The sequence below is a fragment of the Mustela nivalis genome, assembly GCF_964662115.1.
Source record: "Mustela nivalis genome assembly, chromosome: 9".
Lineage (NCBI taxonomy): Eukaryota > Metazoa > Chordata > Mammalia > Carnivora > Mustelidae > Mustela > Mustela nivalis.
In genome coordinates this window covers 111,965,494-111,978,340 of record NC_139028.1, presented here as the reverse complement: position 1 = coordinate 111,978,340, position 12,847 = coordinate 111,965,494, and the positions used below count along the sequence as shown (strand labels likewise).

The 12,847-nt window shown below is 42.9% G+C and overlaps 1 protein-coding gene across 3 annotated transcripts in view; it reads right to left on the bottom strand.

Moving 5' to 3' along the window:
- RTN3 (reticulon 3) overlaps positions 1-12,847 on the bottom strand; it is a 66,944-nt gene that overhangs the window by 4,721 nt on the left and 49,376 nt on the right. For all 3 annotated transcript variants that reach the window (XM_082748187.1, XM_082748186.1, XM_082748188.1), the window contains 4 exons: positions 5,655-5,862; positions 2,486-2,624; positions 1,965-2,034; positions 1,138-1,184 (listed from right to left, as the gene is read on the bottom strand). In XM_082748187.1, coding sequence (XP_082604313.1) covers positions 1,138-1,184; positions 1,965-2,034; positions 2,486-2,624; positions 5,655-5,862 — 464 coding nt within the window. The remainder of the gene's footprint in view (positions 1-1,137; positions 1,185-1,964; positions 2,035-2,485; positions 2,625-5,654; positions 5,863-12,847) is intronic.

Sequence of the window (12,847 nt, the reverse complement as noted above, 5' to 3'; positions counted from 1 at the left end):
TCCCCCCACCACCATTTGTGCTCTCTAGTTATCTAATAAATAAAATCTTAGAAAACCAAAAAGCCTCCCCCCCATTTCAGGTATTAGGGGTGCTTGGGTGGCTCAGTCGAGTCCTGATCTCAGCTCAGGTCTTGATCTCAGGGTTGTGAGTTCAAGCTCTGTGGTGGGCTCCACACTGGGCATGGAGCCCATAAACAAAACAAAACAACCCCACCCCCAAAACCTTCCAGGTTTCAGACTTTAAATTATGCCATAAACGCCTTATAATAGTCTGTTGAAGTAAAAATCTCTTGTTTCTTTTGCTAAGGTCTTACTTGCTAGGTATTTCCTTTACAGAAACTGGAGTAAAGCATTTTGTAAATACTAAAAATTATCTAACCTATATTCTGTAATCACAAATGTTGTTTTGGCTCCTAGGTAAGACTAATTCATTTAATATCAAAAGGTATAAATAAAAGTCTGTTGATTGAGGACTTAATCTATAAGGAACAACCTCAGAGCATCTGGCAAGGCTGTACCATTCTACAAAGCAATCATCTCTTCACACAGATGGAGTCCCATAATAGCCTTGACAGTTTAAATTTCTTTTCAGACATCAGCTTTTATTTATTTAAGCATTTTTTCAACTTATTTTTTTGAACGGATAATGCATCCCCATGAAAAACTTAAAAGACATACAACAAGTCATAAAAAGGTACCTTCCTACCCTTCTCTCTCCTAAACTTCAGTTTCTCTTGGTAGAGGAAACCACTACTTCTCACAGGCTCCTGACTTAAAACTCAGACTGCAGAAATGGTTACAAAATGATCGTTCATGGGGTGCCTGGGTGGCTCAGTCAGTTAAGTGTCCTACACTTGGTTTCAGCTCAGGCTGTGATCTCAGGGTCGTGAGATCAAGCCGGGTGTGGAGCCTGCTTGAGATGCTCCCTCCTCTTCCCCCTGCCCCCTCCTGCTTGTGCACTTTCTCTCTAAAATAAGTAAAGGAAGGAAGGAAGGAAGGAAGGCAGGTGGGCGGGAGGGAGGGAGAGGAAAGGAAAAGAAAGAAAATGATCACTCCAAATTTTCAATAACTAAAAAATGGACTAAAGCTAGTCATACATCAACAGGCATATATGATTCAAAACAGGCAAGTGCTTACCTTGTACTTCTCATAGACAATGGGGACACTGAAAACGAGCAGTTCGGCTGTAAGAGAATCATAGGACACAGCAAGTGTACATGTGAGACAGTCAAAAAGACCCAAGATTCAAGGAATATACATTTTCCTCATGAAATACGGGGAAACACAGATCTTAAATATGAGAAATCCTACTTAGGGCTCATAATTAAGGACGGTTAGCTATAGGTACACAGGCTTTCTTTGTATCACAAATAATTTCTAAATTATGAAAATGATTTCTGTAAGATCCCTATATTTAACACAAATGTAGGCAACTCTCCTTTACTTCTATTTTCACTTCATAGTTAGGACCTTTATAGTTAGGCCCTTTCAAAAACCCTATGGCCACAAACACAGGTTCTTCCAACATCTAATTCAAGGTTTATAGATGTTAAAGGCTGGGCCACATGGAAGGAGTGGAGACATGCCAGGCATTCTCTTGGCTCCTACTTTTTACCAATTACAAATGACCGCTGAACATCATGGGGATTAGGAGCATGGACACCCTACACAGTCAAAAATCTGCACAGAACTTTTGACTCCCCTAAAACTTGGCCAGAAGCGTTACTGAGAACACAAACAGTCGATCAACATATTATTTTGTATGTATATTATATGCTGTATTCTTACAGTAAGGTAAGCTAGAGAAAAGAAAATGCTAGTCAGAAAATCCCGAGAGAAAATACATTTACAATACTGTACTGCAAAAAATCTGCGTATAAGTGGGATCCCACAGTTCAAAGCTGTGTTGTTCAAGGGCTAGCTGTACTTCAAAGAGCATGGAGACATTTTCCTTGTCGCCTTACCGAGAATCAGAAGGGTGATTCCATTGAAAACGGCACCAACATAGGTCATCAGCCACATGAAGACAGCCAGCTGTGAAAGCCAACATCAGAGGATTACGCAGGAGCCATCGTAATGCAAAATTTAGGTTAACTGATGCCATTCTCCCCTTGCCAATTAAGTCTGCATAAACTTAGGGACGTATGCCACACACAATTATAATGGCACAATGAAGGTTCTACCTCGTCCGCACCACACACTTGCAGGGTGCATCAGAGAATTCCGTAGTTCTCTGAAGCTCCGAGACAGACTGTGACTATGTTTTGGTGAGTGATGCTCCCTTGTTGGGAGGGCACTTAGTTCCACGGGGGCAGGAGATGTCTCCTCCTCTCCTGACTCCTACCTCCATTTTTCACAGGCTGGTTGAGATAAGCATACACTTGGTTTTGTGTGATAAAATCCTATTTACTGGTTTTCCTCTGATTTATAACTTAGTCCCTGGCTGTCCTCAGCCTCACCACCAAAAGCTGTAGAAGCAACTGACCTTCAAGGAGTCAACCAAATCTTCCACCAGAAAGAGACGAATAATGAGTTTCAGGGCTCTGTTGATGTGCACCATGGCAGCATTCACGTAATTATGGAAAGCTTCTGAGGACAGAGTAATGTCTACATCCAGGTAGGCTCTTCCAGAAGAAGAAACAACAGTCATACATTTGACACAGAAGAACATCTTTGCTAGTAGAGCAGTTATTTAGGGTGTGAAATTCCCCCAAGGGCACATTTTAGAAATCTGTAGGAGCATTTTTCTGTCATGGGCTGGGGAGAGGGTCCCATCGTCTTTCAGCAGACAGAGGCAAAGATGCCAGATGTCTGCAAAGTGTGGGGCAGTCATACACAATAAAGTAGTGTCCTATGCCGTGCATAAACTTTTATGGCCTCATAGGATATTCATTTGTAATGATCAAAAGCCCAGGACATATAAAAACAAGGTATTTCCCCCAGTTTTAACATACCCTGAATTTTCTAAAAAGACTGTATTTTGTGTATTCTGAACTTTACTAAGATATTTTAGACCACTTTGGAAAGTCACATCTGTATTGGAGATTACACATCTAAGTGTAAGTATATAATGTCTCTATTGTTTTTTGTGGGTGTATAGTCATGTCCAAGCAGTTAAATATTGACTGGGATACGAGAAGACCTTCCATCTTCTCATTCCTTTCTATTACAAGTATAGTCTATTTTTGAAATTTTGCTTATAGCTATCTATGAATTTCATTTCAAAACATTAAAAGAGGCATTATAAAATATTTGTAAACAAAAGAAAAAAGACGGTGGAGATACGGAGTCTGACAGGGTTCACAACTATAGAAAAAGACAAAGACTTGGGTTCTGTTCACAGATGCGCCAGAGAACGCATGTAAGCATGCGCTCATAACCAGTTTCATTCCCTCAGTACTCAGTGAGTGCCTACTGGGTATCAGACCCTCTGCCATGTGCTGGCGTTCAAGAAAAAAAAGACTGCTTTTGCCTTAAAGAGCCTACAGTCTTGTGGGAAAAACAGAAAAGGAACAGATAAGCTTTCCTTTTCTATTTATTAAGAAAGTATTTACAACCTAATACAAAAGTTATAAAAAATAGATGCCATAATTTATACAACTTGACAAAATACATTTCATGATCCACAACAGTATCCTGCAAAAGAGGAAAAATCCTAAGACCCCTGAACTTGTGGCAAAAGTCATATTTATTCACTCAGTGAACAGCTACTGATTTGTTAAAATTAACTGGCGATAACTTTTTTTTTTTTTTAAGATTTTATTTATTTATCTGGCAGAGAGAGATCACAAGCAGGCAGAGAGGCAGGCAGAGAGAGAGAGGAGGAAGCAGACTCCCTGCTGAGCAGAGAGCCTGATGCGGGGCTCGATCCCAGGACCCTGGGATCATGACCCCAGCCGAAGGCAGAGACTTAACCCACTGAGCCACCCAGGCACCCCGGCAATAACTTTTTAAATGCCACATATAGGGCGCCTGGGTGGCTCAGTGGGTTAGGCCACTGCCTTCGGCTCAGGTCATGATCTCAGGGTCCTGGGATCGAGTCCCGCATCGGGTTCTCTGCTCTGCAGGGAGCCTGCTTCCTCCTCTCTCTCTCTCTGCCTGCCTCTCTGCCTACTTGTGATCTCTCTGTGTCAAATGAATAAATAAAATCTTAAAAAAAAAAATGCCACATATAGTTTAAACTGTCTTCTATTTTCACCAAGAGAAAATTAAAAAAGGACCAGAGCTGCAGCCAGACACCGATTCTGTCATAGTCTTGAGAGGTCACAGAAGAGTTTCTCTCCCTATAAGAAAAAGGCTTTAAAAAAACTGCCATTTGCGAATATTAAAATTGTTCAAGGGCTAAGATTTCCAAGAGGAAAAGTGTGAGGAAAACATTTGTTAAGAGTTACAACACAGGGGAGCCTGGGTGGCTCAGTGGGTTAGGCTGCTGCCTCCGGCTCAGGTCATGATCTCAGGGACCTGAGATCGAGTCCCGTATCAGGCTCTCTGATCAGCAGTGAGCCTGCTTCCCTCTCTCTCTGCCTGCCTCTCTGCCTACTTGTGATCTCTCTCTGTGTAATAAATAAATAAAATCTTAAAAAAAAAAAAAAAAAAGTTACAACACAAGGGTGCCTGGGTGGCTCAGTGGGTTAAATTGCTGCCTTTGGCTCAGGTCATGATCTCAGGGTCCTGGGATCGAGCCCTGCATTGGGCTCTTTGCTCAGCAGGGAGCCTGTTTCTCTCTCTCTCTCTTTCTGCCTGCCTCTCTGCCTACTTGTGATCCTTCTCTGTCAAATAAACAAATAAAATCTTAAAAAAAATAAAGTTACAACACAGAAAAGCTAGCAAGTGGATTCTAGAAATGCATGACCTACCTCAAGACTTGTTCCTGGCAGTAAGAAAACTAAAGGGTGGGGGGGGGGGCAGGGGAGGTTTAGAAAACTAAGGGAGAGAGAAGAAGGAAATCAGTAATAAAACTAAGAGTGAGCATATCAAATTCTGATATTGCCAAGAGCATAGCCTCAATACTGAGATTTCAAAGTTGTTCTAAGGTTTAACTATATGGGGGGGGGGCTGGGGGATGGGGTAGCTGGGTGTTGGATATATATATTTTTTAATTTTTAAATTTTTTTAAATTTTTTATTTTTTATAAACATATATTTTTATCCCCAGGGGTACTGGGTGTTGGATATTAAAGAGGGCATGTGATGTAGTGAGCACTGGGTCTTATATAAATAAGACTGATGAATCAATGAACTCTGTCTCTGAAACTAATAATACACTGTATGTTAATTAACTGAATTTAAATTAAAAATGTTTAAAAAATCAAAGCCAAAACCAAACCAAATCAAAAATAGTTAACTATATAATAGGGAACTTAAGCATGTCCTTGGGACCCCATCTAACTGGGTGCTGTCCTGGAGACCCCACTCAGGAGTTCAGGCAGTCGTCTTTGATATTAAAGTGTGAGCCCCTAATTTGTCCAAAAGTTATTTGGCTCCTAACTTGGTCCCTTCTGAAGAGACAAGGTTTCTAGCTGACGGTTCCTGCGAGGGATCAGCTGCTTTGGGCTAATTCTTCCCTTAGTCCGGTTTGATCGGCAGACCTGCCCGCCATCCTCAGCAAACCCCTTCTCTAAACTGGTGAGTGTTACTTGTGATACTTCCACTCACTTGAACGGATGGCCCTCTTCTGATTTCTGTACAGCTTGGATGACAGACTTGTAGACCCTGAAGCTGATGGTGACAGAGAGAAGGGCCAGGATGAGGTAAGAAATCACGCTGATGACACTGAACGCTGCCAGGGAGAGCAGCATGACCAGTGTGGTGCCAAAGACAAAACCCGTCTTCTTCACATCTCGCCAGAAAATCAGATCGTGCACTGCCAAAAGAAAAGGGAACACAGGTTACCCGGGAGCACAGGGCCAGGCCTGCTCTTGGGCTGTGTCCTGCACATCGGAGAAGCATTACGCTAATGTAATTACACAACACGCAGTTCAGACGCACTGCTCCTTAAGAGAATCTGATAAATGAAAATCAAACTGTAGGTCAGGAGTGAGGACTCATACTGCAAACGGTTCCTGCGGTTTCTGTACAGGTTCACAGAAACTTAGAAACTTCTTTTTTTTAGAGATGGCTACTGAAGTACAATGGGATAAAATACCAATGTCTTGAAATATTTCAACAGAAAGGGTTGAAGAAGTGTGATAAACTCTTTAATGGCTGACTGAATGAAGCAAACCATGGCGACAAATTCATCTGGTCACTATAAAACCAAAGCTAAGGTATGGATAACAAATGGGGTGGGAGCAGGAGAGAGAGGTGGATAAAATGAAACCCAACTCTATTCGTGTTGGCCACAAGGGAACCCCAGTCTCTCTGTTAACCCGAAGAGAACTCAGGAAGGACAGTGGGTGGGGAACTACATTATTATCTAAACCGCAATACCTGTGAAAATGAATGGGGACACTCTTACTAATTGTTAGGAAATAGGTATAAATCAAGACTGTCTCAGACAAGTGGGTCTTGTGGTGAGGGACAGCCAGACTGGAAAGATCTAAGTTCTTCTACTTAAAGACTCAAGAAGTGTGTGTAAAAGTTGCTAGTGATTACCATCAATCTAGCAAGGACCCTGTATTTGAATTTCAACCTGTGAAGGTTATTAACTTCAACACAAATGGTCCTTTTGCTGTGTTCTTCTGTTCATGAAGAAGGGCAAGGGCTTCAGAGCTGGAGAGACAGGAGTTCGGATCCTGGTTAATTTTTAGCCATATTGTCTTACATGACTATTCTAAAGCTTTGTTTTTTCTTTTGTAAAAGAAAGTAACACCTATTTCCTAGAGCTGTTTTTATAGGACACCAATGCAGTAGAATGCTTAGCATTGTTAGTGACCTGCAGTAAACACTCACATTTTAACTATAATCAAAACAGGACAGGTCTGTAAGACTGTGATTGAGGGTAAAATGAACTTGATTCTGTTCAAGGGGACCCCCTGGCACCTAGATCTTCCCCATGGTCCAGCTACAATATTCACCTCTGAAGCCTAACCTTGCTAAAACCAACATATCCTAACTTGAAACTTTTACCCTGAAGGTATGCTGGCTGTACAGAAGAAACAATCCCTGGCTGAGGAGTCCAGACAAGGGATGTGGCACTAGGAGAAGTAACAGGCATTAGGATTCCTGACGGAAATGCAAAGGAAGAGAGCTGGGAGGCAAATCAGGCTCACCTGATGGGACAGAAAGCTGAACAGAGTGCTGCCTTCTTAGGAGAGCAAATACTAAGCAGGATTCCTACAGTCAGAGAGTTTAAGTATATAGACGTCTCTGCTCCTAAGACCACAAGCACAGTTTCAACACAGAATGCTTCCGAGTGGAACAGATTAACCATGTGCCTCTTTGGTGTACTGCACCAAGAACACAACATCACTTCTGTGGTATTGTTGCCAATAACAACCAAGATCTAATAAAACACCAGAAAACCCAGACTGAGAAATTCACAACATGGATGGACGTAGAGGGTATAACCCTAGGTGAAATAAGTCAAACAGAGACAAATACCCTATGATTTCGTCCACACGTGGAAAGTAATAAACAAGTGAACAAAGGAAAGAGACAAACCCGACTCTTAACTACAGGGAATACACTGCTGCTTGCCAGAGGGGAGGTGGGAGCGGGGTGAAAAGGTGAAGGGGATTTGGAGCGGGTACACTTACAGCGCCGAGTAATGCACAGTACTGCTGAACCATTACTCTGCACACCCCGTATGTGCAACACTGTACTTAATTATTCCTCAATAAAAAAAAAACAGCAAAAAATAAAGGAGATAAGATTTGAGAACACATAAATGCCATGTGTGAGGACTACAGACTGAACATTGGATCAAGGGGTAAAAATGGCTGTAAAGGACACCACTGGGACAGAGACAAAATCTGAACGCGGACTACGTAACCAATAAAAGCACAGGTGATCCTTCAACAACAGGTGCTTGAATCCACGCTCATTCTCGTGGATTTTTTCCCAATAAATACAGTATAGTACTTGTAAATGTAGTTTTTCTTCCTTTTGACTTTCATAATGACGTTTTCTTTTCTCTGGCTTATTCTTGAGCATATATTATACAGTGCACAGAACATACACAATGTGTGTTAGCTGACCGTTCACGTTAGCAGTAAGGCTTCTGGTTAATGGTATGCGATTAGTAGTTACATTTTTGGAGAATCAAAGTTATAGGTGAATTTTTGACTACATGGCACTCACTGCTTGTTACCATGATGTTCAAGGGTCAACTATATGGTACCAATATTAAACTTCCTAAATATAGTAAGTGTACTGTGGCTATGTACATTCCTGAAAAAAATTCTTGCTCAAAAACGAAGATAGGGGCGCCTGGGTGGCTGGTTAAGCCTCTGTCTTCGGCTCGGGTCCTATCTCAGGGTCCTGGGATCGAGTCCCGCATCGGGCTCTCTGCTCAGTGGAGAGCCTGCTTCCCCGTTTCTCTCTCTGCCTGCCTCTGCCTACTTGTGATCTCTGTCAAATAAATAAATAAAATCATACCCCCCCCCCCAACGAAGACAAACACAAACACTCTAAAGTGGAAAGGGGTGTGAAGGGGCAGGATGTTTGCAATCAGCTCTTAAACAGTTCCGGAAAAAACATGTATCAGGTGCCTGGATGGCTCAGTCAGTTAAATGTCTGCCTTCAGGCCCCATGTTGGGCTCCCTATTCAGCCAGGAGTCTGCCTGTCCCTCTCCCTCTGCCCTGCTTGTGCTCTCTTCTTTCTCTCAAATAAAAGAAATCTTAAAAAAAAAAAAAAAGAAAGAAAAGAAAAGAAAAGAAAGAAAAAAAAGATGTACCTATGGAGCGGAGGTGGGAGAAATAAAGCAAAAGTAGGCAAATGTTAACAACTGGTGAACTAGAATGAAGTTTACGTGGGAGTTTTTTGTAATGTACTTGGAATTCTTTAAGTTTAAAATATTTGAAAGAAACACAGAAAAAGAAAAAAGAAAAGCTTACAAGTAAGACTGGGGCCCAGAGAGAAAAAAGACTGGGGCTCAATGTATCTAAGAGAGGTAATGACACCAGTGTACACCCGAATCTAGATTAGCAAAAGCCACCTTATATTCATGAACCTTACTGCCATCTGCTGGAAGACCATCGGAAGAATAGTGAAACCTACAGGGATAACATACGTGAATGGTGTCCCATAGAGGTGTGCAGTACACAACCTGCACAACAGTACAGAAGTCCCTAGGCTAGGCCTTAAAAATCAATGGCAGAGGGGCACCTGGGTGGCTCAGTGGGTGAAGCCCCTGCCTTCAGTTCAGGTCATGATCTTGGGGTCCTGGGATGGGAATCCCTGCTCAGCGGGGAGCCTGCTTTCTCCTCTCTCTCTGCCTGCCTCTCTGCCTACTTGTGATCTCTCTGTCAAGTAAATAAAATCTTTTTAAAAAAACTCAATGGTAGGGGTGCCTGGGTGGCTCAGTGGGTTAAAGCCTCTGCCTTCGGCTCAGGTCATGATCCTGGGGTTCTGGGATCAAGCCCCGCATCGGGCTCTCTGCTCAGCAGGGAGCCTGTTTCTTCCTCTCTCCTTGCCTGCCTCTCTGCCTACTTGTGATCTCTGTCTGTCAAATAAATAAATAAAATCTTAAAAAAAGAAAACAAACAAAACTCAATGGTAGAATTATGGTCTCTAGAAAAGGGGCACACTGATTAAAGGGGCTATAACAGAGGGAAAGAACAGGCTGATTAATCCCTCAAACCTCGGGCTGAGATGCTTTTCCTCCACAATGTCACATGACTTGTTCCTTCACCTCATTTGGGTCCTGGTTCATGGGATACTGCCCCCAGACTGCCCATCCCACTGAACATACCCCTCCTTTGATCACGCTCCATCTCCTTATTCTGCTTTATTTTTCTTCAGATCTGCTGTTAAGTGCTTAAAGCATGGGCTAATTAACCACAGTCTGCATTTGTTTCCTCTCACAGAGGCCAAGGTTCTGCACCTGGAGCCCATCAAGTACAGTGGACCAAGGATCTGAGTACATAATACGATACGATACCAAATAAAGGAACGTGGCACAGTCTGGAAGTGCTGTCCTCTGATTGTCAAGGGCAAGTTAGTAGGACAAAACACATGAAGAAAATGGCAAGGGGGCACCTGATGGCTCAGTCAGTTAAGTGTCTCCTTTGGATCAGGTCATAATCCCAGGGTCTGGGAAGGAGCCCCACATCAGGCTCCCTGATCAGCAGGAGCTGATGCTTCTCCTTCTCTCTCTCTCTCAAATAAATAAACAAAAATCTTAAAAAAGAAAGAAAGAAAGAAAGAAAGAAAGAAAGAAAGAAAGAAAGAAAGAAAAAAAGAAAGAAAGAAAGAAAGAAAGAAAGAAAGGAAGGAAGGAAGAAAGAAAGGGGCAATAAAAGAGGCAGCTGCTGAAAGTTTAAAATGGTGAAGCCTCTAGACTTGGTTTTAGTGTTTGCTTCACAACCAGAAAAGCACCAAGACACTGCAATGGTTTGGTTCCATAAAATGTTTTTTTCTCTCTTCTACTTTCATTTATCTGCTCCTCCTACTTCAGTACAGAATTTTTTAAAAATGGGAAATTCCTTATTTTCTTTTTTTTTTTTTAAAGATTTTATTTATTTATTTGATGGAGAGAGAGATCACAAGCAGGCAGAGAGGCAGGCAGAGAGAGAGGGAGAAGCAGGCTTCCCCGCTGAGTAGGGAGCCCGATGCGGGGCTCGATCCCAGGACCCTGAGATCATGACCCGAGCTGAAGGCAGAGGCTTAACCCACTGAGCCATCCAGGCGCCCAGGAAATTCCTTATTTTCAATGTGTTCTTTTCCTTCCTTTCCCAGCCCCCTCTTCTCTCAGCAAACTTGATTTTTTATTTTTATTTTTTGAGAGAAAGAGAGTGTGTGCAGGAGGGGGAGGGTTGTGGGCAAAGGAAGAGAGAGAATCTTAAGCAGGCTCCATACTGAGCATAGAGCCTGAGGCAGGGCTTGATCTCATGACCCTGAGATCATGACCTGAACTGAAATTGAGAGTTAGCTGCTCAACTAACTGAGCCACCCACCGCCTCTCTCAGCAAGCTTAAGTGCCTACCACGTGCCAGGCAAGTACTAGGCACTGGGAATATAATACAACAGTGAGCAAGGTGAACAAGATCCTTACTTACTTCCCAGGCGGAAAGAGAGGCATGAATAGCAACAAGCTAAGTGTCACCTGTCCCAGAGGCCCACAAGGATATGAATCCATTGTGCCACGATGAGAGTAATGTGTGAGTCCACAGGAACAACCGAATCTAGCGGTCAGAAAAAGGCTCTTTGGAAGACTGACATGAAAAGTGAGATATGAAAAATGAGAAGGAGCTGGTCATGCAAGAAGCCAGAGGATGGGACAAGGCTGAAGACTGGCAGGAGCTAGATCATGGAGTACTTTCAAAGAGCAAGGTAAGGAGCTTGGATTTTAACTTCAGGTGAAATGGGAAGCCGCTGAAGGTCAAGCAGGAGAGTAACACGGTACACTGTATTTTTAAAAGAGGGAACACTTCTACTGCATAGAAAATGGGTTGGGGTGGGCAACAGTATAGGCAGGGAGACCGTAAGGAGGCTAACATGGAGGTTCAAGTGCAAGATGATGGTCATTCAGGTTAGGATGGGGCAGTCAGGATGGAAAAGAGTGGACAGATCAGAGCTATATTTTGGAGGTAGAACAGGTAGAACCTGGTGGTGGACTAAATGTGGGACACAATAGATGGCTGTGGTGTCATTTAATGAGGTGGGCTAAGGAAGAGCAGAGGACAGAGCATTTTAATTTTGGGATGGATGTTCGAGATATCCGTAATTAAAGAAAGCAGATCCACCAGTGCACAGCACACAGGACAAGTCTGAGCAGGAAATATACATTTGGACTTCACCAGCACACAAATAATATTTAGAAGTCATAAAAAATGGACGAGGTTACCTACGATTGATAGGGAAGGCAGCCCAGGTCTTAATTCAATGGCACTCTGATATTTAATAATGGAGTAAAACTAGAGGAGCTAGTGGAAGGAAACAGAAGCAATCACCAGGGAGGCAGGAGAGAACTAGGAGAGTATGGTATCATAGAAGTGGAGAGAGAAGTACTTTGAGGAGAAGGTGTGGAAACTAGCGAATTCTGCTGAGCTTGAATAAGGAAAAAGGTAACCATGGACTTGGCAACATGGAGAGAAGCTGATGCTCTGATTAAAACTATTCAGTGCAAGACACCTGGGTGGCTCAGTGAGCTGGGCGCCCAACTCTTGACTTAGGCTCAGGTCATGATCTCAGTCAGGGTCCTGAGACTGGGATTCTCTCTCCCTCTGCCCCTCCTCATTCATGCTGTCAAAATAAAATAGTATCTTAAAAAAAAAAAAAAAAAAAAAGCTGTTCAGTGGAGTGATACGAGCACAAGGAATTGGAGGGAGCGGAAGAGCAATCAGTGGTGAGATGTGGAGGCCGTGTGAGAAGAAATGCCTATGAAGTCTGGCTGTGAAGGGGAGAAGGGACATTTGGGCCAAGGGAAAGCTTTTCAAAGATGGGAAACACTAAAGCATGCTTATATGAGGACACAAACAGAGAGAGGCTGAAGGGGGCAGCAAAAGTAGTTAGAAGAAAGGCAGGATAGAGATCCAGAGCCCAGATGAAGGGGCTGACCCTTGTTAGAGCAGCGAAGATGAGAGGCACAGGCCAGTTCACAGATGTGAAGACTGCAGGAAGAGGGATTTCTTTCTGAATGCTTCTAGTTTCTCAACGAAAAAGTGTTGAGGTTACCAGCTGAGGTGGGGGCAAGATGGTGAAGAAGATTTACAGAAAAAGAAAAAGATAAATAGTTGTTTCAGAA